General features: G+C 39.5%; 2 protein-coding genes across 3 annotated transcripts in view; one reads left to right on the top strand and one right to left on the bottom strand.

Moving 5' to 3' along the window:
- Window positions 1-52: 52 nt before the first annotated feature.
- Window positions 53-12843, bottom strand: cdc37l1 (cell division cycle 37-like 1). The gene is made up of 7 exons (XM_086300436.1): window positions 12458-12843; window positions 9333-9626; window positions 9148-9241; window positions 7809-7924; window positions 6938-7060; window positions 6605-6769; window positions 53-3349 (listed from the first exon to the last, which is right to left on the bottom strand). Exons 1-7 carry the CDS (start codon window positions 12560-12562, stop codon window positions 3233-3235), a joined length of 1014 nt encoding a protein of 337 aa, XP_086156562.1. The 5' UTR covers window positions 12563-12843; the 3' UTR covers window positions 53-3232.
- Window positions 12844-12931: 88 nt separating this feature from the next.
- Window positions 12932-27981, top strand: part of exd3 (exonuclease 3'-5' domain containing 3) — a 47901-nt gene continuing 32851 nt past the window's right edge. The window contains exons 1-16 of one of the 2 annotated variants that reach the window (XM_086300435.1): window positions 12932-12954; window positions 18317-18376; window positions 21700-21764; window positions 22481-22642; window positions 22916-23101; window positions 23195-23248; window positions 23376-23515; window positions 23618-23724; window positions 23813-23886; window positions 25677-25715; window positions 25811-25977; window positions 26353-26506; window positions 26609-26807; window positions 26905-27014; window positions 27131-27314; window positions 27480-27652. In XM_086300435.1, the coding sequence (XP_086156561.1) occupies window positions 18349-18376; window positions 21700-21764; window positions 22481-22642; window positions 22916-23101; window positions 23195-23248; window positions 23376-23515; window positions 23618-23724; window positions 23813-23886; window positions 25677-25715; window positions 25811-25977; window positions 26353-26506; window positions 26609-26807; window positions 26905-27014; window positions 27131-27314; window positions 27480-27652 (1842 nt within the window). In that variant the 5' untranslated portion in view covers window positions 12932-12954; window positions 18317-18348. Of the gene's footprint in view, window positions 12955-14584; window positions 14898-18316; window positions 18377-21699; window positions 21765-22480; window positions 22643-22915; window positions 23102-23194; window positions 23249-23375; window positions 23516-23617; window positions 23725-23812; window positions 23887-25676; window positions 25716-25810; window positions 25978-26352; window positions 26507-26608; window positions 26808-26904; window positions 27015-27130; window positions 27315-27479; window positions 27653-27981 lie in introns of those variants that run through there. The other variant, XM_086300434.1, reaches the window with a different exon arrangement.

Below are 27981 nucleotides of genomic sequence, written 5' to 3'. Positions count from 1 at the left end.
TAAATGACAACGATAGCTGTGAAGCAGAATCATCAATGCATCATGAAGCAGCTCCAAGTCTGAACTGTATTTAATACACTTGATATTTCTACATCCACACACTGCAGCAAATGTCTTACTGAGCAAATGTCTACAATGTTTATGTTTTGTTAAATAATGAAAAGCATTGTGAAAGAAAGTTGAAACTTAAACAAACAAAAAAACGAATACAAAAGCAAAAACAAAATGTCACGCAATTCATAAAAACGCATTCATAATTTCTAATCTGTTTCTTGCTGACCAAGAACAGAAAGGTGATATACATTTAGAACGCAGGATGAGACAAAATTACAAAGCAAAAGCTTTCAACACCCCACCCCTTTGTATTCGTCCGTTTTACAAAAGAAACATAAAGTGCAGGACACATTCAGATGCAGAGAGCTCCTTTCTGCAAACACACATACAGTGAAAAGTCTTTTTTTGAGAGCTCAGCCCTTTTTCGCACATCCTCAACACAGGCATCTTTCCTTCAGCTCTGGTGTCGATCATCCCAGAGCGAAGAACTTCAACCAACTCAGCACAGACAAAAGTCTGTACAAAGCACTTATGAAAGGAAACAGTTGGTTGCAACTTGGTTTCAGGAAACGAGTACAGATGCCAGGCTGGTGAAGAAAGCATAGTTATTCTCTGGCGCATCACCGAAGCAGACACAAATAAAATGCACAAAACAAATGTAAAAAGATTTTGGTAGGATTTGAAGTGTTTGGGTTGAAATTCAGTCTCTGATTACATGAGAGCAAGACAAAGGAGCGAAACTCAGCTGACGATTAGTTACCGAGTAATGTAGTGTCCTCTTTACGTCTCACGTCACGATCCGCACAATAACCGGTTGTGGTTAATTGACAATTACACTCAACACCAAAACCGGGCTGATTATGCCTTTCTAAAAAAGACAGCATTGTAATATTATATTATTTGCATCAAAAGCTGAGTGCTTTATTATCACAGAATTATTATACTGACTCACATACTATAAAGCATGCTATTTTACTCAAAATTCAACTTAAATTAATCACCACCTGTCGTCCTGAGACTCTTATTTTTGTCACAGGAAGTCCCAAAGCTGTTAAGTGCACAACAAATACTTTTTTGTGAATACACAGTATATAGTCAGTTGTAATTTAACATCTGGTGAGCTTGTATTACGGCTCAGCGTAGGCATTATGTTGTATTTGACTGATTTTTAATCACTTATCTGCAGTTAATTTATCCACATAACACCTGACTAGCATGGATGTCTCTTAACGGACGAAAGGCTTCCTTTTTTATTTTTACAAACTGTGCTGTGTTTAAGCTTCTCCAGACAACACTAAGGAATACTTCTAGGAAAACAGAACAATTAAACCATCCTCTTTCTCCCATCACATATACTGTTCCGAAGCTATAATGTGCTTTAGTCCTCCGAACCTGTCGCACCACACAGTGTTCAAAGCAAAAGATTTAAGGCCACAATGATTTCCACAGGTATAGTGTAATCGGAGTGTTGTCAGATCACCTGAACCCATGATGTTTTTCATGATTTTCTGTTGTACATGATGTTAGAAATTTGGATGAGCATATTAACCATACCCAAAAGAGGCTCAACTACTCTGAATACTCACATTAGCAAGTTTTCCCCCACTCTTGTCTCTGTTTGATATCAATAAAAGCATTTTTTTCCCTTAACAAGGTTTAGGCATAAGGCTCTAGTTGTGAACACAGAGGCCCCACCCATCTACTATTCAAATTAGGAGCAGCCAATAAGGGCCTTTGTAAGGAGCAGAGCCGAAACCTCCTGCTTCACAAAGGGGACGAAATTAACGGGCTGCATCAAGGCCCAGTTTAACAGTTCAAACAGAGCTGGAAATGAGCTTAACACATCCTCTTGGCCTATTTAAAGCAACGAGACAGACCACTCATGATGGCCTTTCTGGCTCAAAAAGAAGCAATCAGGCAACAAAAGAGCAACTGTATGATAGAAATGAAAACAATTACACCTTAAGCCATCATCCTGAATCATCCATTCTGACTGCTGATTTGGACTGAGTCAGACAACTACCCTGCCACCCACACATACTGCATTGTTCATCCTCTCCCATAATCAGCCTTACAGAACTGAAATTCATGTGCAGTCTCTTTATATGAAGATCAATCTGAAAGGGTCCTACAAGAAGAAACTGACTACAAAAAATAGGAACTTTCAGAGCTTTAACTTGGCTTAGACTTTGAATATGTTGAGTGCTGGTATACCAAAACGTTACATCACACTACAGATTTAGAAATTATTCATATTCACTGTAACTGCTCTTTGCACACTAGCATAAAGTCAGTAGCTCTGGTTGTATGTTATGCATTGAAAATGTTAAAAATGTAAAATAAAGCTGCATATCTCACAAACTGAAGCCCTATGACACTCTATTGATAACTCAGAAACTCTCCCTCCATTTCAAACATGCTTTGTTCCTAATCACAGGTAGGTTTGTTTTCCTCTTCATGATTAAAATCAAACAATTCAGGTCACACCCGCAAAGCACTCCCCACCTTTTTTTGTTTGTTTGCAGTAGTTACTGTTTACCAGAGCAGCAGCATTGCAGTTACAAGATTTGCAATACTGTTTGGCTCCAACTGAATCTTCTTGTACTTCAGAGGGTGCAAGGACACTAACTTTCATCAGTTACTCTCCTCAGACTTGACATGATTTTTTAAAGAGTGCTCTTTGTGACCCCTGACCTCTGTCATACTTTAAGCAGTGGATTTGCTACCAAAGTGATTTTTATCCAGAGACTTTACTGGTTAAGTATTCATTGTGTTGTCTGGATGAATTCTGTTCTGCTTTTTAGTGAGGATATTTCTCTCTTCTGAGAAAGATATACACCTAGCTTGAAGAATGCAATACCTCCAACTGTAAAAACAACAGTTATGGCACAACATGCATTTAAGCTGGCAAAAGACACTGCAACAAACCCGCTTGCCAGAGGCCAACCACGCCGACATGCTAACAGCCACACAGAGAAACGTTTGCCATTGGCACAAACGTACTTTCTGCAGGCTTTCTACTGAAAACTGTGGCATAAAAGACTGAATGTCTGTTTATTCCTGCACTATGATGTTGTTGTTTTTTTAGCCTGGTCTGCTGTATAAACAACTCGGATCGTTCCTAAACGGAGAGGTTATGATGGTGATATTAGAAAAGCAGGGGGCGGGGCTGAATCCTCTAAGACGTCTCCATCATGCGCATGTCTTCCGTTTCTGTAGTGTCGTCCTTTGTCCACCTCCCTGTGCTTGTCCAAAGTCCAGCTTCTACACAGCGCTTCATAGGAAACTCTGCCACCTGGTGATGAAATGCAAAGACACAAAGAGGTCAACAGAAATCAGAAAACAATCACAGATGAACACGGTCGCGTGCAAATCAAAATTAAAATTAGACTCAAACATAGCTGAGAGATAAGTCTACTGTGGCTTAGTTAAAGGCTCTTTAACTGCAGTTTGAGATTTTAAATATTTATCTTTAATGATTTGTTCTTTATTTTTATCAACACGTTTTGTTCAATTAAAACAAATTAGCATTAAACAAACATGTGTTGTAAGTAATATTCATTATATGGTCAGATTTCAAAATTTAAGTTAAGCTGGTTGTGCTTTTGGATTGTTACAGCTTTTTCTTCTAAGAAAAAGCTGTAACAATCCAAAAGCACAACCAGTTTCAGTTTCAACAGGCTGCATCCTCCTAAAGCTTTTTTCCCCTCTTTAGAGTTGAGTTTTGGCAGCCAGTCCAGCTGAGAGGCCAACAGAGGGGCGACAGCGCATTCTCTCAGTCTTACAAAAAGGCCTGTTGTACTGCACCCCACACATTTACCCTGTGCTATATCCCCTTTAGCAATTTCTACACTTGGATTACTCTGAATGTTGAAATCGTTTCCACAAGTCCAAATATTTTTACATGTCTGTAATCGGTTTACAATATCAAAGACTTAATTTATGTGAGACACACATCTTTACTGATCTTTTGGTCATACTGTAACACATTTCTTATATAACAGAGCTTCATCTACAGTGCTTCACAAAGACCCCTACACTGCTTTTTCCTTTTCTCTTTTACTCTACAAGTTTCTTTGTTTTCATTTTAAATGGTCATCCCAGGAGTACAATGTCAAAAAAAGGGAGTTTAAAGCCTCCAAGACTCCTACTAATATTACGGTTTTTCCCACACACTGAGTAACCAGCCAACTATGGGAGTGGTCAAGGAGATGGGGTCACACATCAGTGTGATCAGACATTAGATAGACTTGGGAGCTCATAGGTTAAATACTGATGACCAATGTTTGATCAACACAGTGAAACATTTCTATTCTCACATGCACTTCTGTCAGGTGATGTGTGAAATAGTTCAGAGCTACAATCTGTGTCTCATAGCTTAACAGGAATTCACAAGCTCCCCAGCAGAGATGGGAGGATGACCTTCCCTGCCAACACACCTTCACTTATGCCTTTATGGGTAGAGTGAGAAGAAGGAAGCCATGCTCAGACAAAACGCATGACTGAGCACATGAAGCAGGGTGGTGGCAGCATGATGCTAAGGGCCTGCTTCTCAGCAGCAATGACAACCAGAATGCTCAGATCTGACAGAGATAAATGCAGCTAAATAAAATCAGAAACTTGTCCCAAAGCCACCCCATTATTGTGTTTGCCGTTGGCTAGTTGAACTGTCACTGGGTGGTGCACCTGATGCCCCCCCCCAAAAAAATAAAAATAAAGACATAATACAAAAATCTATACAGAGATCTGTAGATGTGAGTTTACAGATGTTTCCTACTGAACAGTGAGGATGAGCGAGGGAGAATGGGATAAGTTGCCTAAGGCATGTGTGCAAAGCTTGTAGTGACTTGCTCAAAAAGAAAGCTGTAATTATTACTGCCCAAGAGGGTTTTACAAAAGATGGAAGTAAGATTTAGAATAGTTCTGGAAACACCAGTGAAATATTTCTTTTTTTTTTTTTAATTTAAATGTCTCTGCTAAAATATACTGCGTTAATTTTAGATTTATATTCCAAATGTGCAAATATTCTTTGTTAATCTATTGTAGGCATCTAGTAAACAAACATGCTAATGTATAAGTTTTTAGAGGGAATAATTTATGAAATAGGTATTTTTTTAAAATAAGGGAATATAACTAGAAAAAAATAATTTAATTAAAGTATATTTTAAGGAGATTTTCCCCATTTTTCCATAATTAAAATTGAATCTGAAAACATCCTTTTTTCAAAGTTCTTCTTAATAAGAGCAAACTGGAAAAGTGGACGACAAAAAAAGAAGTGTCTGTTTAAAAGACAAACAAACAAAAAAAAATAACCAAATATATATAAATATATATTGTCATATCCTTAAGAAAGCCCTGACAGATGCACGTGGCCCTTCAGCTGATTCACAAATGATCAAGCAGCAATTCTTAAGGAAGGCAAATAGGTAGAAAAGGCTGAGGTATACCAGAGGCTCTGTCATGGTTTGGGCATGCTTTTTGGCCAGTGCTGTTGGAGATCTCGTCAAAATTGATGAAATATTAACACAGAAAAGCATCGTCAGATTTTGATCTATCATGCAGTGTTATCAGGTAAGATTGGCAACTGCTACATTTTTCTGCACATCAGTGAACCTAAACACAGAACCTGGACCTCAGCATTATTGAAGCAGTGTGGGATCATCTTCAGAGAATGGAACAAAAGGAATCCGACATCCAAAGAAGAGCTCTGAATGTCCTCCAAGAAGCCTGGAGAACTATTCCCGAGCGAGTTCAGGCAAACATCGTCTTCAAGCTTGTTTTCACCTTATATACCGAGTTGCCACTTATGTTTGCACATGTTTCAAGAAACCTCTGCACCCATTTTGCATTTTCTTAGCATAATCTAACAGTAGTTTGATGTTTTTGCACTCTACAGTATATAAAACTGCTTAACATGGACTACTTCAAATCAAATCAAATCACTTTTATTGTCACATCACCTGTGCAGGTACATTGGTACAGCACATGCGAGTGAAATTCTTGTGTGCGAGCTTCACAAGCAACAGAGTTGTGCAAAATACAATAACATAAACAGGCAAAATATACGAATGGCTAAATCTAAAACTAATAAATATATGTACAATATATCACTACATGTTTCTCCCGTTTTACAGAAAACCAGATGACTGTTACAGTGAGGATGGATACATGAGATCTGACTGATTTGATAAAACTAAGACTGAGGATGTCCTCTCGGGTTTCTGCTGCGCTGAAGAGGTCAAATAGCAACTGTCAGCAAATGTGTTGGCCACTTCTGATTTTACAGGTAACATTAACACAATGGGGCCCAGCTCCTTGTTATAAGGTAAAGTTTACCTTTTTGCAGCTGTGCCCACACTGTAGTGCTGTCATCATTTACAAACAAAAGAAACCACAGACACATCCCTCGGGAATGATCACCACCAAGAAAAACCAAAACTAGTTACTTTCTTATTTATATCAAAACAAGCTCAACAGTGCCATCTCACTTCTGTAAGTGATAACTGCATTGAGGTACAAGATTTGCTGGTGCAAGCTCAAGTGCACTTACTGAAGGTACTGTTGATTCTTTGGGGTCGAGTATGCAGTTTGTGCCGATATTCTGCTGTTCAGTGTTGGACAAATGACCTCTACATTTGTCTGTGTAATCTTTAACTCTCTGTTTGAAGGCCTCAAGTTCTGTATGGAAGACCTCTAAGTAGACGTCTTGTCCTTCCTGGAAAAACAACAATATGTCTGAGACACTCTGAAAGCTAGCATATGATGGCTTTTTATTATTATCTCTAGAAAACAAAGCCAAATTATTTTAGCATGCAACACTATAAAAGCCATAATAAGATGCACAACATTCATACACATCAATGATAAGAGGAATTTCTCTTACTTTGGCTTTATGAAAGAACTGTCTGAAGCAGCCTCGAGGGTCCTGCTGAGAGTTTGAAGCCATCTCCAGGATGAACTGCATCACTACAACTTGGTGTGCCACCTGCTCCATCAACGCTTCTTTCTGCAGAACACAAGTAGGAAAAGCTAGTGTGATGTCTTTGGTTTTCTCACCAGATGCCCTCTTTGTAAGTTCTTTACCTGGAAACTGGCCCAAATTTACTTTTTTTTTTACGTTACCTTTTAATTCACTGGTTGAAGAATTGTTAGAAATACTGATTTTTAATAATTAACATCTATCCTCCTTGGATTATTCTATATAGAGCAATATAGTGAAAAAAAGCTTCTATAGGACTATCCTATGTCCCATTCAGTAGCTTGCAGGATCACCTTTAGCACCAATAATCTGATGCAATCATTTTCTATACATCTTTATCAGTCTCTCACTATGGAGGAACTCTGTCCCCCACACAACACTGCTTCAGTTTCCAAGCATTCGTTTATGCACAGCTCTCTTACGGTCATACCACAGCATTTCATTTGTGCTGAGCTCTACACTTTGCATGGTCCATTGGAGGCAATGCATTACTTCAAAACTCATGCCAAAATAACGATCGATTGATAGATCGATCGATAGATCGATCGATAGATAGCTAGCTTACGCTTTACACTTATCTTCCAGATCAACTACTCAGGACACCTCCCCTGGCTCTATTTTTTAGCATTTGGGAATTACATGACCCACAGAGTTATGACCCACACGAAAACTGCATTATGCTGTTTATTGGATAAACTGTTTTTAGTCACTTGATGAGATGTTGACTATAATGAAGCAATAAAGTAACACCAGGCCTACTCTGTCGGCATATTACCCCTTCTTGCTGTAGACTCATGCACCACAGAATTAAGTAGTTTGCAGTTTCCTCACAGATAAGCTGAGGCATGGCTGCAAGGAATCGCTGACTGTCATCCCACCTTCGCAGCATACCTGACAAAGACAAATAAATAAATACAAGATTGATTACAGAAACTTACGACTTTTAAATATCAGTAATATATGCAGTTATTTCTTTAACACAGCAGTCAACAACTGATCTCTTTTCTGCTTTGCTGTTGTTAGCATATGCAGTATCTACTGAGCACAACAACAAAACTGCCTGTGAATCCAAATCTGTGCAAATTCATAATTTTTGCATCACCTGTCTGATCAGTTGATAACTTGGTTCCTTATTTCTTATGTAACTATCCATTAAAGCTTCTAAAGCAAAAATATACAGCCTGTGTTCAGTGAAATTATAGGTGTGATAAAAGTTGATGGCAAGGTATGTAATACAGGTTCTTCTAAATGTCCAATATAGACTGAGGAAAAAAAAATTCCATGACACTGAAACCGTCAGCCCCCCTTGTAGCTTGTTCATTGTTCATTTGAGGCAGAAAATGTGTAAATGTTCTTATCCTTGGTTCTACTGTCCTGCTAAGTCTGTTTTACACTGCTGGAAATGCAGCTACTTTAATGCAGAACACACACCACAAACAGTTATTCATTAAAAATAAATAATTAATTTCACTGTGATCGGCTGATAAACTAAAGCAATCTCCACATCTCCTTTATTGCGCTGTGAGAAAGTAGCAACTAACGTTTAAATGTATCCAGTTTAAAGTTTCAGAGCTCTACTGTGCAGCCGTAATGTTTCAAATAAACAGGAGCACTGAGACTGAACTTGGCATTAAAATAATTAACTCGAGTTGTTCTTTATATATTTTTATCCCTATTTCATCATTATCATCTGGTAACATCTCTGACTGAAATGGGCACCACTCAGAGATCATTGTGTGCAGAGGAAGAACCATATTAGGCATGAAATGCTCCTTTTTATGTGAGTGTTGATAACCACTGCTGTGATGCCAGCAAGCTTGTTTCCCAGCAGCACATAAACAAGGCCGTAATCCATAATTCAGATATTATTATCACGTTGACGACAAGCAACAAAGTTAATATCCAACTTTATAAGATCTATTTAAAGAAGTGTGTCCTGGAATGAAATTGTTGGAATGTCACTATGCAGGCAGCTTAAAACTTATTTGAGTTTACACATGAAAACTAAATGAGGACATCCTTTCCCTTTACACCAGAGAAACAATCCTACTAAACTGCAGCAACGTTAAAGCCACAAACCGACTTGCTAATTGATGACGTTTTGGCTCACTTACCAAAATGCCTGAGCTCTTGTTCGTATTTCTGGAGAAATGTCTTACACTTGTCCTGGTCCATTTCTGCAGCCTGATGCTGGACATTGATGATACTCTGAAACAGAAAGGAAACACGGTCTTAAAATCTTGGCACAGAACACAGCCCCTCTATATGTTCATTTTGCAATGTTGTTTGGCAAACTTGCCTTATCAAAAACATCCCAACTAGCTCCAAATACAGGACTGCGGCTGGGTTCCTGAACTCCCAGCAAGCTCTCCTTGCGGCGCCACTCCTCCTCATTGTGCGTGAGCTCTGTGGGGCAGGCCTGAGTCCGAGCACGCTCTTGCTCCAGCGACTCAGAGCTGTGGACTCCTAAAGAGCATAACTGATCCTGCGCCTCAGCTAGTCTCCAACTTGAGACGATCGAGGCCTTCACACAGCGCTGCTGACTTTGGCATAGCGATGCCATGGGACAATCACAGAGGTTTGATGATGTTGGCTGGTTTGAGGTAAATGGAAAGCAAATGACTACTGTTAAAAAAATAAATAAATCAGCTAGCACTTGTTAGCAATACAATAAATGAATAAAATTCAAGAGGTTTTGCACTTCAATCAAAGCCCAAAATCTTTATGCCAAGTTTGAAATTTAGCAACATATTCCTCAGAAAGTTATTCTGAACACATCTTTTCTGGGGTGGCAGTAGATCAGTTCTTCTACTAACCAGAGGGTTGGTGGTTCAATCCAGTCTGCATGGCAAGATACCGAACCCCAAATTGCTCTACCATGGATTCATCAGCAGTGTTGGGACTAACGCGTTATTAAGTAACGCGTTACAGTAACTACGTTATTATTGTGGTAACGAGCACGGTAACTAGTTATTATGCCAAAACCAGGAACGCGTTACTCGTTACTGGGATTTAGATAGGCTCGTTATTCGTTACTTCGTGTGGCGGCTATCGCGGAGCTTCCACAGATTCAATAACATTAGCAAGTGGTGGAGGCCAGCAGGTGGATGAAGGAAAAGGGAGGCAAGAGGAGAGACCCGAAGCGGCCGCTGGTCCGAGAGTGTCAGGTGAACTGAACTTCAGGTAAGAAGTTATAACCTGCAGTCCATCTGGGTCAGATATGAACCAAGTTTAGTTGGAGTTTATTTTCGTTGTGCTGACTTTTTCGTACTGCGTGCTAGCTAGCATGATGGAGTTTCTATACAGCTGGGTGGGTGCTATGTTACTGATGTTGAACTTTATTTTATTCATAAGGTTAATTATTAGAGTTGCCAACCGTCTCGTAAAAAACTGAATCGTCTGGTATTCAGAGAAAATATTACGCGTTTCTTATTGAGGTGAAAAGGAACAGTTTGTCCCGGACTTCAGCTACAATGAAAAAGGCACAAAGCTGAAGTTATTCTGTGTTTACGCCGCACAGCTGCCTCTTCTTCTCTCATCCTCTCACCCTCCCTGTCCTGTTTCTACTTCAATCATGAAACTGATCAGTGATCAGCTGATTGGCTTTTCTCTCTTGTTTATTTATCGCTCACTTTGCGCCAGAAAGAGGAAACCAGCGGATGTCGCGGTAAACAACAGCAGCATGTTTAAGCTTGATCAGCTGTTGTTAGAATTTATTGAATATTAATTTCTAGTATCAGCTGATGTTTGCTGGAGCCACAGCTGTAAACCTGCTGGTCATGATGTCGGTTTGGATATGTGGTGAGAGGGAAACATGAAGACGAAACCAGGAGATGTCCTTACTGAATCATCAGAGCTGTGATGGAGAAACAGGTTTACCTTTTAGGTGACATGAATGAGTTGAAGGGAAGTTATGAACTGTTTCTGAGAGACAAATAACACCAGGATCCTTTTTTAGGTAGCTGACAGCTGGTAACTGTGCAGGGGCGGATCTAGTAAAGTGTTGCCAGGGGTCCATGTAGGGCATTAAAAGGGAAAGGGGGGCACAAGGAAATACTTTCTTATTCTCATTTAAAATGTCTCACTTTTAAAAAAAATAATTATCTGAGTCTTGCAACAAACAATTGATAGATTGATACATATATACCATCAGAACAGTGTACATCACTGTCACAACAGTGTTTATTTTCATTCAAAGGCTTTATGATTTTTCCTACAATGGTGGGCTAGTCAAAATGCCCGGGAGGATTTTTTTGTCCCAGTCCAGCTCTGTATGCAGCTCATCTGCAGTCTGGTGTTACCTACATCTTCCTATTCAGAAGGCAGAATTTCCGAGTTCTGAGTACAATCGAACGCACCACGACTGCAGTTTTTGTGTTGGATGTAAAAAGCAGGCTAGGATAGAATCAGGTGTGGGATTTCTCTCGTGGAAATGTGCACATTATTTTTTCCTTTCTATTGGTAGGTGGCACAGTGCACTTGTGGCAAGTAAGCAAGCTAGAAGACTGGCAATCTTGCTGGGTATCCAGTTACGGAAGCAACACATTAACAAGAGAATTCTGAGTAAAACCAAAGTTACTTTCCCTAGTAACTAGTTACTCTGAAAGTAAAGAGTAACTTGAAGTAACTGAGTTACTTTTGATAGAACTAGTAACGTAACTAAGTTACTAATTTAAAGTAACTTACCCAACACTGTTCATCAGAGTATGAATGTGTGTGCACTTAGGTGTACAAGAAAAGTGTTTGTGTGGAGGAATGAAGCAAGTTGTATAAAGCTCTATAAGTGCTCAAGTAGAGATAGTCCATTTACAATTTACCATGAAATGACTCTGAGTGGTAAATGAGGTGATCACCTAAAAACTGAGGGATGACTCTGCATCACACACTAAATGTAGTTCATTAGCTTTTAAGCTTTCACGACCGCAGTCAAGCTGCGTTTAGCTTAAGGTGGAGCATGAGGGTTAAAAATAAATAAACGCTTGTTTCCACTTCACCAGTGGTCGCATGCCTTCTCTGCTAGCTAGTAATCACACACAGCTGTCAGTGTGCGCATGTTTGAGTCGGGGGGGTTGTTACTTCCCGTTATGGCCTCTGATCCCATCAACCATCCCACCTAGGGGGTATTTCTTCCCAACCCTGATTTCAGTGGTGTACTGACAAGATAATGACGCAGCGAGTAATCTGATTACCCTATAAGCATGAGCTAAAGTAGAATAGTTATTGGGCAACTGCGGGTTAGCAGCGTGAACACTGACATTTAACACTAAACTAACTGGTAAAATATCCCGTTGTTGTGTAGGGTGGAAACTGTGCTTCAGAATAACAGAAAATGTTATAACATGCACACTCCAGCTATCTCCAACAGTATTCGCTTGTTAGAATACCGTTAAGCACATCTTGAATGAGATAACTTAAAGGCCTTACCTTTTGGTGAGGGTAAAGACCACTAAAGCCTCCGGCCGTTGAAAGTGACTCACTGCTGGGCTCTTCGCTGTGGTGAAGTGAGTCTCCGTTGCCCAGCCACTCCATAACTGCTAAGCAACTAGCTGGTTAGCTCTGCTGTGACAGTGAGACCCGCTAGCTAATGCTAGCCGTGTTTGAGGAGCCACAGACAGTGTTGCTCTTTATATTCAGCCGCCTCACGAGATTTATGTGGGATCTAAATACCTGTGTGACAGCCAACAGAACAGAAAAGGGGATATGATGCATCAAAAAAAATCACTCCTGCTCCTGTGGATGATAGTGTAACAACAACAACCACCACCACCGTGTTCTGGCTACGTCCCCTTTTTTTTTTTAAGTGGTGACGCAAGGGACACGTGGGGAGCAACTTTAATGACGTGAAGCACTCAGAAGTTTTTCTACTGAATTCTGTTGCGTTCCAGTAAATTCTGCTATAAGGATGCTTTCTTATAGCAGAAGTAAGTTACTCTTAACTAGAAACTCAATTTTTTTAAAAAGGGAAATTGTACAGATGGTCACGACATATCTGGGTGTTTCCGCAATTATTTCTGACATCAAAGTTATTCAATATTCAAACTTTAATAAGTCATTGATACTGTAAAGAGGCTTGGATAAATTTGAAAGGAATGATTGTGTGATTGAGGAAAAAATATTATTCAATATATTGGCTGAGTTTTTGTATTTCTTACGCCCTACCAAAGGAAAAAAAATGTAAATTTTGAATAGTACATTTAGTACCTTCATTTCTTTACATTTTCCTTGCAAAATTGGAAATGGGTTCAGTCATTTATTGAAACATTTGTAAACATACATAGAAATACAAGTTCATTAGAACTGTATCAATTTAAAGGTTAATATTTGCAAAGACCCCCTGTTCATCTGCAGTAGGTAGATTTTTTTGTCCTTCACCTGTCTAGTTTCTTCAGATTTGTTAAAGACACCCTGTAGACCACGCCAAAATATGCCGTTTTCAGCTAATAGCTCTTTGGTATCATTTTGCAAAAATCCTGTGTTATCTATTTACCACGGATGACCCTGAGAGGCCAAACGGACTGCAACTTAAGAAAACACCAGCAATAAGAAAAACGCTGCAAAATCACACAAAACACAACGGAAATAGGAAAAAACAGATTTCCAAAAGCACAAGGGAAGTGTTTCTGGGGAGACAATAATCCGACGGACCAGTTGCAGGAACCCAAAACATGGTAGGCGTGTTTTATCATAAGTCAGTCATCAGTACTTAAGTACTGATGACGGATTTTTAGGCTAATAGTTAGGCTAACACACGTACCTCTCATCTTTTATTTCCTCACAAAACCAATAGATCCTCCACTTCTTTTAAGTGTCTACCAGCGCAATTCTTAGCCCCCGCCCCCTAATGATCAAATAGAAAAACTGGACTGAAAATGTGTGGAAAAAAAACAACCGAAGTACAATGTACAAATACAAGGTAATATTGGTGACCAGTATAACGACAAATATATGACCAAACCTCAACGTTTAAACAATTAAGAAACCCTAAAATCCTCAGTTTATCTCTTTGTCAGTGAAAAGAACAAATCAGCGTCATTGTGTGTAGCATCTTCTGGAGTATTAATGGCAGTGATTGAAAATGTCTACAATTTCAGGAGTGTGCAGTTACACATTAATATGTGTGGAAGGTTAACTGCAAGATATTGGACAGGATTCATATTATTATACCTTCCCTACTCCAGTTTGTTGACAGACCACGCTGCTGCGATACAGAAAACATAAAAGCCACTACACAGGTTAGAAAAAGGAAAAATATTACCTACTCATTCTGATTGCCATGTTACGGGCAATTTAAAAATGTAGTAAACAGAAGACTGTTTTGCATAGACATTTGCAAGAATGGATCAAAGCATCAAATTTGTGCAAAAAGAAATGAAAAAAAATGCTTATATTGTGTAACTAAGCCACTTAATTATGTGGAAGATGAACAAAAAGTTTTAATTCTTTTTTGTGTTAAATTGCGTACTGTGACCGGACGGTGGCGGTAGTGTACTTTAAACTGCCAGGACAGACCCCCACAGAAAAGACAGAGCAAGAATATCGTTGTGCAATATTTCTCCCTAGTTTCAGTTTACAGGCAGCATTACCTATTGGACTCGTACCGTTTTAAGTCAGCTCCGTATACATAGAGTCTGCTGTTACATATTCAGGTTTGTAGTTGGAGCTCTGGCATGATTTATCAGTTATGGTGTGTGAATATGTGGCCAAAAAACACCAAATGCATGTATAGTTTAAAAGGAAGCGCCGCCTAAGACCAACTTATGGGCGAAATTGGCCCACAAGCGGACCAAACAAACTGATTATAATGCATTAACGCGAAGCTACAAGCGAGCTGGCTTACTTGACGTTTGCTAACTGTATAAAACTGGTGAGTATATTCGTATCGATAACGTAACGTTATACTGTTTTGAATAAACATTTATTTCTTGTCGACGATTTAACAAATAAAGGTTATCTGTGTGGTGAAGAGCAGCGTGACAGCCTGGCTTTGAGATTATGTAGCTAGCTAGCTTACACTGAGTTTCTTCACGTTTGATTTTTGACCTTTTTAGACAATAAACCTATTAGAGGTTAACAATAGCATTCACACAGATACTTACAGAGGGTGTGCTTTTTGACTGGGCCACACGAGATCCTGTTTTTTAAAGAGAAAGTGTAGAGGAAGTTGGAGGTCTTTCTGTCACCACGAGGTGGGGATAGAAGATAATTTAAAAAAAAAAAAAAGACTCCACTGCAGGTGCCGTATCTCGTTTCTCATACTCTGTAGTCTAAAATAGATGCTGCTGCCCCTGACTGTGTCAGTGCCAAAGGCCCCTTCTAGAGCCTGCAGATATTTACATTGGAGAAACAACCGGTTTTCAGGCCCACAAAAAAACATCCTCAGTATTAAACTCACACTCACTGCCAAATGGCATCTTGCCCTTTCCCAGGCTGCAATTCCCACAGGTTTCCCTTGTTGTACTGTTGTATTTATTAAATTTATTTATTTTTTTAAATTTGAGGACAAATGGATACAAATGCAGTACTAGTACTATACAGTACTGCAGTTATTTCACCGCTAGTAATATCTTAATGTTTTTCTTAGGAGAAAGGGGGGAAAAAATAAGAGTTTGTATAATTCTTAACAAGCTTGAAAGTCCATATTTGGTCTGACAACCTTTGTTGTTCAACATAGCCTGAACTTTCTTAGGCAAGCCTCAGGAATAGTTCTCTAGGCTTTTTGAAGGACATTCAAAGCTCTTCTCAGTCCAGATGATCTTGCACTGCTTCAGTCATGTTGAGCTTTGGGGAGGCCAGTCCATAACTGATAGTCTTCCACTGTGTGCTTTTCTTTCCAAGCATTAAAACGCCACTGGCTGAAGTGCAGCCCCAAACCGTGACGGATTTGCCACTGTGTTTTACAGAAGGCTGTAGACCAGGGGTCTCCAACTCCAGGCCTCGAGGGCCAGTGCCCTGCATGTTTTAGATATCACCCTGGGTCAGCACACCTGAATCAAATGATTAGTTCATTACCAGGCCTCTGGAGAACTGCAAGACATGTTGAGGAGGTAATTTAGCCATTTAAATCAGCCGTGTTGGATCAAGGACACATCTAAAATCTGCAGGACACCGGCCCTCAAGGCCTGGAGTTGGACACTTCTGCTGTAGGCACTCACTGTTGTACTCTGTTCTCACCGCATCTGTACAAACTTAGAGATGGACCGATCCGATATTACGTATCGGTATCGGTCCGATACTGACCTAAATTACTGGATCGGATATCGGAGAAAAATAAAAAATGTAATCCGATCCATTAAATATCACGAAAGCACCTCACAAAACTTGCAACACGCCGTAACTCACCTCAGAACGTTAGCACGTCGGAGCAGTATGCATCACGTGATAGAGCGGCTGTGGCATGCGGGACCTGTCGGTGGTCTGGATAGCATGTGGAGCTTCGCTAGCAACCCGGCATTTCATCTCCGACAAAGTTATCCCCGAGAGAAGTAAAGCAAGTGTGTAAGTCCATCTCTGAATGTTTGTAAAGCATTCCTGCGTTAAGCTTAACAAACGATATATGGAGTGACTGCCTCTTCTTGCTGCTACTTCAATCATGAAACTGCTTAACGATCAGCTGATCGGCTTTTCTGTCGGGAGTACGTCTCTCTTGTTTGCTTTTGGCCCACTTTGCACCAGAAAGAGGAAACCAGCGGCTGAACAACAGCAGCACGTTTAAGCTCTATAAGCTGTTGTTAGAATTTATTTATTATTACTTTCTACTCGAGGATCTTTTTCTATGTAGCTGACGTCTGGTAACTGTGCAGGGGCGGATCTAGCAAAGTTTAGCCAGGGGGGCCGATAGGGCATTAACAGGGAAAAGGGGCACAAAGACATACTTTTCTTTCTTATTCTCATTTAAAATGTCGAGCTTTTAATAAATAATTATCTGACAGCCAAAGTTTTAATTTGATGCAAAATGAATAGAAGTCCATTACTGTATATAGTAACTATTAAGTCTAATATATATATATATATATATATATATATATATATATATATATATATATATATATATATATACCCTAGTAAGCTATAGTACTTTTTCCTTTGTGAAGGTACCATCTGTGCAGTCTGCAATTTTGTTGAAGAAAGATGTTGAATCTATTTAATATTTCTTGAAAAATAATTGATTTCTGTGCATTTTTTTTTCCACACTGCATCAAATTAAGGTTGATTACGTCGATTAAGCATCATGAGGTGGAGCGTGAGGGGTGGTTCCCTATTTTTTATTTATTTATTTTTGTTGTTGCTGGGAGTTGGAACCCTATTAGTTAGGTTGCTTAATATTTATGCTAAGTACTCTTTAAAATACCAGAATAGGGAGGATGGTGTAGGTTTAAGTTTATTAGATTGATCAGTATTGCTGAACTATGAAATATTTTTTTTGGATACAGGTATAACAGAATAGCTTTAGTGTAGTTGTTGTTTTAAACTTGAGTATGAACTTATACAAAATGCAGCAAGATATTTAAAAAACAGTTTTGTTGATTAAAAAACACTATATCGGATTCATATCGGTATCGGCAGATATCCAAATTTATGATATCGGTATCGGTATCGGACATAAAAAAGTGGTATCGTGCCATCTCTAGTACAAACTGACAACTATTTGAACGAATAATTTCAAATGTGGATTCATCACTCTATAAGATCTATTACCACTGATATTCAGTCCAGTTCTTGTGTGAACTGGAGTAATTCAGCCTTTCTTCCTTGTTTCCCTCACTTAAGAATTGCCTCTTGACAGCCACTCTTCCAGTGAGGCATTTCTTATATTACTTAATGGAACAACTGAAGGATCAGATGCATCTCTCAGGTCCTGTGTCAAGTCTTTGCTAGATTTTTTTTATTTATTTTTTTCATATTTCTTCAGGATGTGACTTTTTTTTAGGGACACACTGCACACCATGTTGAGAGATGCCGATTTTCTCTGGCTAGGGAATTTTTCATAGATTCAGCTAAAAAACAAAAAAGTGAACAAATTATGTAATTTTGCAATAAGCTGCCAGTAAAGTGCCTAAAGACTGAATTTAACATTGGGTCTTTGGAAACTTCTGTAGACAGGATTCATAGGGCAAATTAATAAATGGTTCAACAAAAAACCAAAAAAAGCACACAATGTTATAGTATTAAAACTTTGCCTAAAGATGGCCGTGTTTACACATATTATCCAAAAAATATCCGTTTATTGTGACAGTGAGATATTTCAACAATGTGTTTTGTTGTTCCTTCTTTCTACACCTACAGAGTGATAGCGGCACCTCATCCTGCAGACAGAAATGAGCCGTACTACTCCAGAGGCCTCGGGTTTGTACCATAGTTTTCTCACACAGAGACCTCCTATTAAGGTTTCTTCCAAACAAAAAAGCCCATTTAGGTAAACTGTAGATTTGGTGGTGGCTATGAAGACTAACACACAGCTGATTAACATCAGTGACATGTACATTTGGAAGAGAGGAATGCTCTTTAAAAAAACAAGACATCACGAGCTTTGCAATAAATTTATTTTTTCAAACATTTTTGTTAATTGAGTTTCATTTACTCAAGCATAACTTTTTTTCAAAAATCTGATGGTCACAAATAACAGGAAAGCTTCTATCAAAAAAGCTTACGCAAAGTTATTGTGTTTTTGCAACAACCCTGGTGTTTAATACATACGGACCAAAGGCCAGAACCAGTCCACCAAAAGGTTCAAATTTTTTTTGTAATTAAAGTTTTTATTATTTTGAACATTTAAACTAACATAACATAAGAACACAAAACAACAAAAACCACACAAAATTATAAATAATAAAAAAATTTTGTTCTCTTAGAGTCTCTGTTTGCTGCTCAATCTTCCCAGCATTTTCTCGCATGCAGCATTTTCAGTCATTTTCAGTCATTTTCTCCTCCACATTTTCAGGGTTGGAGTCCGAGGCTCTTTCCAGAGTGTTAAAATAAGACGAACAAACGTCACAAGCCCAGTGTTTAACACTCTGAAGCCTACTTTGTCTAACTGTGGCACCTCGCGTCTGTCCCCCAGTAGGCACAGTCTCGGTGATCTAAGTAATTGAAATGTCACCCAGCCCTCAATATATTTTAAAACATTTTCTCATATTGGGGAGACCCCCAAAAGGGTCAGATTTGACCAAATTGGAAAATGTGAAATTTCAAAGGAGGGCAACATTTTAAGATTTTCACAGCTGCCTTACTAATAAAAACATCACCCATGTCCTTGTGTAAAACACCAAAGTAAGTTATTGTTTTCCATTAAATAACTGAAAAGTACAGAGTTTTGTAGGATTACATTCCTGAATTGAATCTTATACTTGTTATACTTGTTTACCCTTTAGGCATGTGTCACTCTATATTTGGTGGAATCAGCTTGTAGTGGGTCAATTACGAAGAGGCAGTTAACGTGTAAACACGGGTTTAATAAGCATCAAATTCTTCAAGTCCTTATATACTCCTCCATTTCACCATTCTGTGATAGCACCTGTTGAAAGCCTTTTCCAGCACCTCCAACAAAATTCAAAAGAAGAGAAGTACTTGTCGAAGAATGTTGTGGCATCCTTCCAGTGAAGTTGAGCCACTTGCGCAACTGCCAAGTCGCACTGAAACTGTTCTGGTGGCTGTAATGACACCAAATGCCCCTTTTAGACACTTGATCTTTGTGTTTCCTTTATTTTGGCAGCTGCTTGGCAACATGCAGTCAGACTTGTCTGTGGATTTAAAACCGTCTAATTTTCACTGATATAGTTTTATCTGCCTATAAACATAAATTCTAAAGATGCACTCGGATAAAGTGCATAATTTCTCCTCCAAATTTCTGATTTTCTCACGTTCACAAAAAAGAAAGGAAACGAGTCACCTTCTAAGGGGTGAATGAGTGCATGTTCTCTGCATGTGTCTCTGTATTTGTATGTGGTGATAGGGTTATTATGTTATAATGAATGGGGAGCCTCTAGCTCTGTCATTCATCCACTAGCCAAGAGTGTAAAGAAGCTACATGCTCAACATTCCTCTCCTCTCTCCCCTTCTCATACAAACAGCGAGACTGAAGTGGGTTGTGGTGTTTGTGTGAGTCCCTGTGCACGTACCCTATGCATGTTCGGCAGCAGGATGAATGAGCGCGGGCAGGGTGCATAACAGAAAAGGAAACTCGGCGGCCTTTCAAATGTTGAGAACCGTTAAGTGGACTTTTGTGATGCTGTTTTTTATGCATGTCATAATCCATTTCATACAAAGCCACCGTGGGTAATAAAAAAGCAGTTTTGTCAAGTAGCTGAATATAATTTAATGTCAAGTAGAATTAAATTAAAAACACCGATAGATTTTAGGAAATGATCTAAAACAAATGTAAAGTTTGCTCTTTGTGGATCAAAACATGGCAATACACTGATGTAGTGCAACTAGCATTTTCATGAATAAGAAATCCAAATAGAGTCAACATAAAAGTGAGATAAAATTAGGCAATATTATTATACCAGTATTGCTGCAATTTAGTGAATTGCAAATTCACTAATTTAGCGTGAGTTTATTAAGAGAAGCTGGAGAATTGAAAGGAAATGTTGATTGATTGAGGGGAGAAAACAAAAACAAGCTCTACTAAAAGGGCCGCTGCAGGAAGATGAATGTAAAATTCATCTTTAACGGGGAACATAATAGGCAAAAAGTGTCACACCAGGAGAGGTGCAGCAAAGAAAGAGGCCAGCTCAGAGAGAGGAGGGAGAGGTCTTTTCGTCTGCTTTCCCAGGCTATGCATCAGGAAGGCTGTATTTTTTACACCATGACCAGCGCATAGCCTTTTCCTGGGGAAATCCGAGACAAAATCAAGAGAGACTGGTGCAGGGAGGGAGAGGAGAACAGGAAAACTAGCCCTGGGAAGGAAGAAGGGTTGCGGCGGTGGGGGCAGATACGGTGGAGGCCACACAGCATGAGTGACAGAGAAAGAAGCTGGAGTTTTTGGGAATGCTCCGTGGAACACACGCACAGGCAGACACAAATTGTAAAACACACACGCATGCTCACAGCTTCTCTTGTTTCCAAGCTCTCGTACCCACCATGGCATTCCTAAAATGTGCTTCGAGAGTCTTCTCTGGAGTATTTTGGCTGCACATTCAGCTGGAATGCAGAGCTAATGCTCGGTTCCTCTACTGTCCAACCAGCCTCAGCTGTTAATCCGATGTTATGGCTGCTCTGCTGTGCCTGTTAAAGAAATAATGTTTGACGTTATGGCTGCTCTGCTATGCCTCTTGTAACAGTATTTTCTAGTGGATCATGTTACTGCCAAGTTAAGAATTATGTGAGACAGAAAATAAGAATTCAAAAGATTGGGCAAACAAATTTAACCTTTTGTTTACAAGAATTGGGGAGGGGGTCAACAGTATAAATTGCTTTAAATCTGTGCAAAACGTATAGCGCCAACTTGTGGCTTTTGGGGTTTTTTTCAGAGGATTTGCATCTTTGAACAGGTCAGTTTTCACAAAAAGAGCTCTTATAATACCCCAAAAAGACATCCATTGAAATAGTTTTAGTTTAAAATAAGTATAACTCCACCTCTGATTCCTTAACATGTCAAAGGTCAAAGTGAAATCCCACTGTGTGTGTGTGTGATTGTCTCTGTGCCTGTGTGTGCAATATGCCCCCAGGTCTTGACCCTCCCGTGCTGAGAGACCAACTCTTCGATCTGTGGAACCGGAAAGATCTGCAGATGGTAAGAGTCACTTTCACAGCGTGTGTCAGGTCCATATATGCAATACTGAGTGTGTGTGTTTACAAAGGTAGCAGGATTGGAGCTTTTGTGTGTCTGTATGAAGCATTTGCACAGGAAGGAACAAGTGAGAGAAAACCCTGAATCCTTAAATGAAGCTCACCTGTGTGTGTGTGTGTGTGTGTGTGTGTGTGTGTGTGTGTGTGTGTGTGTGTGTGTGTGTGTGTGTGTGTGTGTGTGTGTGTGTGTGTGTGTGTTAATGAGGAAACCAGACTGCCTGTCAGTAGGAAGGAATTTGTGTTGCTCTGAATGAACTTGAGATCTGTGTGAGTAGGATATTGAGTGCTTAACATCTGGTTTGCAAATTAAAACAGAGTCTGGATTTGTCACTCATATATTATTTTCTCGTGTAGGAAGTTAGAGATTGTTTTTTTTTTTTATTACTTTTTACACAAAATGTCTCAAAAGACTCATATATGCTGATGGAGTTAAGGCATTTTCTGACTCTAACTTGAGTGTAACACTTTGGCTTCACAAAAACATTTTTGAAAGATCCACTTTAAAGTCATAATAATAAAACAGAGTAAGCAAGTGCTCAGAGTTGTCCACAAGGTTTAGATTCGAAGTAATCTACCATCACACTTTAATGTTTTATACATTCATTCAACCTTCTCCTCTATTATAGTTTTACCACTCCCTTCTCCTCTGTCCACCCACAGCTACATTTGGCAGCCCTCCAGGGATTTTCAAAGCTGTCTGAGCCTCTAGAGGCCTTACTAACAATCCTGGAGAGTTGTCCGGGCAAACAGAAAGGTCGGAGCCACACCCTTGGCCATCACATACTCATGGAATTCCAGACATGGATTAAGGAACATCCTCAGGTAGATAGGCAAGCAGTTACAAACCTGCTGTTGTGGTTAGCAGTCCGACTTTTTCATCCTTTTGTGATTTTGAACTGTACACAAAGGCTTGCTGACTTTATAGTTGTGCCATCATTGAGATATTTGAAAATGAATACCTGAGCAATTTATTTTATTAGTGCAGACTAACAAACCTTCTCATTAACACCTCTGTAGTAGTGTAGTATTCTTTAGTGTTTTAAAAGGGTGTTTTTGATTTCTGTTTTGGATTGGGGGTTTGTGTTCTTCATACAGGTCAATCTGAGTTCAGTGTCGGAACAGCAAGCAGTGGCACTCCAACAGCGTGCTCTCAACTTGCTAACAGATACCCAGCCAAACTTTGTAGACAGTCTCATAAACATCTACCAACTCAGTTCACTGGATCCAGCCATACTCCGATTGCACATTACTTGGTTGCATGCTCTCAGCTTCTACAAAGAGGTGGGTGCATGATTTCATGATATTATTGTTGTTATTGCAGAAATGTTTAAGACAAAATAAAATCATAGAAAGTGAAATTTATAACCCCCACAGGCAGCAACGCTCGGTATTAAGCTGAACTTACAGGAAGAGTTAAATATGGAGGAGGTGAGATATCCAGTCTTTGTTGTCCTTGTATTTATTTATTAATTAACCATCAAATGTCTTCTATATAAACTCACTATTAAATCTCTATCCAACTTCCTAAATTTTCATCTCCTATGTTATTCTGCAGATGTGTGTACCACTAATCGTGCAGGATAAGATGTCGGTGGCCGTGTCCTTTGTCTCAGGCTACAGTCATCTAGAGGAACGATTGGTTAAACTTCTAGACTCTTGGTGTCACCCCAGCTTCTGTGTGGAAGAGCTAAACAGGTATGGTACACGTATGTGAACTTGATACAGGTGTCGACATGCAGAGCCTTAAAAGAAAAAGAAAAAAGTTGTGTAACTGTGTGGGTACGCATGTTTCCACAGTCAGTTCCCTCGCCTTAATCTGACCAAACAACGGATGGAACAGATTCAACCGAAAATGCTCACCAAACACGTCCTGCGACTCATGGAGAAATTCAAGATTGATAAAGGTGGATGATTGGGTGCATGTTTCGTTCATGCATATTGCAGGTGGATGTCTCGGGCAGAAATTGTAGTGACCTTGTCTTTTTGGTGCAGGACTGTGTCCCAATGCACTGCACAAGAGGAGACTAGACTCTCTGCGTTTCCTCATGTACAAGAGGTTTGTGGAGGTAAGTGATGGAGCAGACGTTCAGTTTTATTTCAACGTCATTATTTTTTATTACGTGCTGTCATCAGCATTCACCTTTATTTCTTTAGCTAAACTGTTCAGAGTAAAGTAAACCAATGAAAATGGAAGACAGATATAATTTTTGTTTGTTTTCCAACAAAAAATTATTTCTGACATCTGTTTGTTTTTTGCCAGTAAAAAACAAACAAATAACTTAGATTTGTACAGCACCATTCAAGAAACTCGAGAACGCTTTACAAAACATTAAATAAACTCTAAACTCATTAGGAGGGGCATAAATGTGATCAGTGTGTTTAACAAGCTCGTGAGTTTCCCTGCTAACTTACAGTTCAGTGAGCTGTGCTTTAGTTTTTACGTAGTGATATACAGCTATGTGAGAGTAAATGTTTTCACGAAATTCTATGCAGTCCACTCTTACTACTTTTATAGGAACTTAAAAGGTGATGTAGCAGCCAGGTTCTGCTAATCAAATACAGTTGATTGATTTGACAGTTTGCTGGTCTGGAGCGTTCAGCTATGCGTTAACACAGTGCCATAATCTTCCCAGCAGTCCATGTCCCAGCAAATTTCACTCCAAGGTCAGACTGTGCAATGCTCAGAAATCCCAGGACTATAGCTTCAGTTAGCATGTGAAGAACTGAAGTAGGGTACAGTTAGAAAACTGAACAACTGTGGCTTGTTTGGAAGGGTTGCCAAGAGAAAAGCTTCCTCCCTCTAAAAAGAACGTGACAGCAAGTCTTCTGGGACAATGTACTTGGACAAATGGAACCAAAGTGGAGATGCTTGATCATAATGCATGGCTCCATGTTTGGTGAAAACTAAGCAACGCACAAACACCTCATACCAACTGTCAAGCACAGTAGTGGAGAGATTTGTTTTGCAGCCACAGGACTTCGGTGCCTTGCAGTTACTGAGTCAGCCATGAACTCCTCGGTATAACAAAGTGTTCTAGAGTCAGATGTGAGGCCATCTGTCTGACAGCTAAAGCTGGGCTGAAATTACTTCATGCAACAGGTCAATGATCCCAATCACAGCAGCAAATATACAACAACATGGCTGAAAAAGAAAAGATTCAATGTGTTGCAATGGCCCAGTCGAAGTCCAAACCTCAGTCTGCTTGAAATGCTGCGGCGGGACATTAAGAGAACTGTGCATAAACAACTGCCTGCAAAACTCAATGAACTAAAGCAATGTTGTAAGGAAGAGTGGGCCACATTCCTCCACAATGATGTGAGAGAGTGATAAAGTCATACAGAAAATAACTACTTCAAGTTAATGCTGCTAAAGTTTGTTCTGCAAGCTATAGAATCAATAGGTATACTTAGTTTAGTCAATAGAACTTATTTTTCCACTTGACTGTATGTATTATTTTTTGTGAAGTAGCAGTTCAAAGTGCAATTTAAACAAAAAAGCAGAATGTGGTAAGAGAGTGTCAAATCTAATTGTGTGACATAAATGCACAAAAGGGGAAATATAAAGTTTACTAAAAGCTTTTGAAACCCACGTCTGTGTGCTTAAGAGAAGAAATGGTATGTTTCGATAAGTTAGAGAAGATAATTAAGTCTTACCGTCACTTTAACTGACACTGCTTGCAGAGGATGAAAATGTAGACTGAGGACTAGTAGACAATATGATCAGATATTATTATTATTGAATTTTCAGTTTAGCAGTACCCTATTGTTTAGCTGCCAAATTCTCCTCACATTGTAGATTAAAAATTGTAATGAAGAATAATTAAAAATAGCATTTTGTATCTTTTTTTCTTCGTAGAAAGGCATGACAGAAGAGAACTGGATTGACCATGTACAAGTGGGTTTGTATGTGTTTATATGTGACTTGATGAAGCCTAAATTTGTATGGCGCTATGTCTTGTATGCAGTAAGTTTATTGTTGTGTATGTATAGTATGTAGTGGCAGATGACCTTGAGCTGCAGATCCACTTGGTGGAGATGTTGGTGAAGTACTCTTGTCTTCGGAAAGCCTCCCAGTGGTCACTGAGATACAGCATCCCCAGATATCGACTTCCCTGTGGAGTATGGGAAACCCAGCAGAGTCTACCACGTGCTCTACAGTAAGTTGGCCAGAACATGTATAAACATCTTCTGTTACGCAAATTGTGGTATGTACAAACTGTATTTTTTATATAAAGGGAACTGTGGAGTCTAATTTTTCTTCTCCACATCCTGTTTCTCACATATTGCTTACTGATTTCATCCTGCTTTTGCAACAGCTTCTCAATGCAGTCTTATAAACAAAGCTTTTGTGCTCACTTGGTTCTTTTTCACTATTTACATATTTCGCTGATTCACTCGACTCATTCATAACACCTAATGCATTGTTTTAGTCACTTTTTTCCCTCCTATTTGGTTATCAGTTTGCCATTATAGAGCACACAGTCTTTTATTTGCACATTCATAAAAAATACACATTTCTCACCTCTGCTCAGACAGATATCTCTGAGTGATACTGCAGAAACTGAGGAGTGGGAGCTAGCTCAGTCTCACTGTGAGAAGTTCTACCAAGTGCCACTTACCAAAGACAAGGTGCACTTTGTGGACACACCAGAAGCTCTCGAGAGATGTCAAAGCATTCTGCTCAAGGTACAGAGGATTAAACAGCACCTAATGATGGGAAAAGTCTGTATTTGCAATCATGTATTATTCAACTTTCTCTCCTGTGTTCTGCTATCTGTCCTTTCTTAGAAAGGTGTTGTAGTCGGAGTTGACATGGAGTGGCAGCCAACATTTGGCTGTATCTCAACTCAGCAAGTGGCCCTGATACAACTTGCAGTTTCTGATCAGGTTTTCCTAATAGACCTCTGTGCTAGGAGATTCTGTGAGCACCCAGAAACAATTTGTTTCATCAGGAGCTTGTTCTCCCAACAAAGTGTCCTTAAACTAGGTTAGCATGTATTCAGTGTTATATCCAAGTCATTTGCCTTTTTTTTTTCTTTTTACATACTTTGGTCTCCTACATTTCTCCTTTTATTGCAATTCAGGATATGGTATGGCCAGTGATCTTAAGTGTCTGTTGGCCACCTGGCCCCAGTTACAAGAGGACCCACTGAAAATGGAGGGGATGCTTGATCTTCTAAGTATACATAAAAAAGTAATCTTTCTTTTCATTTCCATAACTTAATATAACGCAGTTTCTAAATGAAGTCCTGCACTGTTTAAAATAAATGATTGTTTTATGCTATTTTATGTCTGTAATTTGTAATGTAGATTCAACATAGTGCACTCAGCCGGACTCAAAATGGCCCTAAAGAGGTACTGGTGGGAGAGGACTGTGCAGAAAAGGGCCTCAGTCTGTTGGTACAACAGGTCCTGGGAAGGCCCCTGGACAAGACAGAGCAGATGTCCAACTGGGAGAAGCGGCCTCTACGCATCAGCCAAATTAGATATGCAGGTAAGGTATTGTGCATGCACAGACAGACAATGACAGAGAGACAGATGGTCGCTGCTCTCTTCTCAATAGAATATCAGAGATTATTTTGTTATCCCCTGATGAACTGCAAACCAATAAATCCCCCCTTTTCCCCCTCTCTTTCTTTTGCTTCTTAACATCTTCTAGTGGCAGATGCCTACTGTTTGCTGGAAGTGTACTCTGTCCTCTCCCGCAACCCAGCATCTTTTGGGCTGCCTGATGACCTGCGCAGCATATCTTCAAGCCAATCAGAGAAGAGCAGAGACAAGAAGCTGAAGGAGAAAAAGGACAAGCAAACAAAACAGACCCTTGAGAAAGAGGTCAGGGATCAGTTGCCTTTTCTTCTTTTTTTTAATACATCTTTATATCTATATCTAGATAGGTAGGTAGAAAGGTGTGTCTGTGTGTGTGAGTTGGTATAGCTAATAAACTATGAATATTCAGCTGTTTGATTTATTGACATCGTTATTAGACATTATTAACAGGAGCAGAACTGGCTGTTGCAGTAACTCTGCAGCATTCAGACCAGTGTGTGTGTGTGTGTGTGTGTGTGTGTGTGTGTGTGTGTGTGTGTGTGTGTGTGTGTGTGTGTGTGTGTGTGTGTGTGTGTGTGTGTGTGTGTAATAGTCAAACCTTTACACCTGTGTGT

This window comes from Aulonocara sp. 'chitande type north' Nkhata Bay, linkage group LG7 (genome assembly GCF_057382095.1).
Source record: "Aulonocara sp. 'chitande type north' Nkhata Bay isolate Kocher_YH1m ecotype deep benthic linkage group LG7, A_spYH_male_GT1.1, whole genome shotgun sequence".
NCBI classification, from domain to species: Eukaryota; Metazoa; Chordata; class Actinopteri; order Cichliformes; family Cichlidae; genus Aulonocara; species Aulonocara sp. 'chitande type north' Nkhata Bay.
Note: the sequence above shows the minus strand (reverse complement) of the source record. Positions and strands in the feature narration are given on the sequence as shown.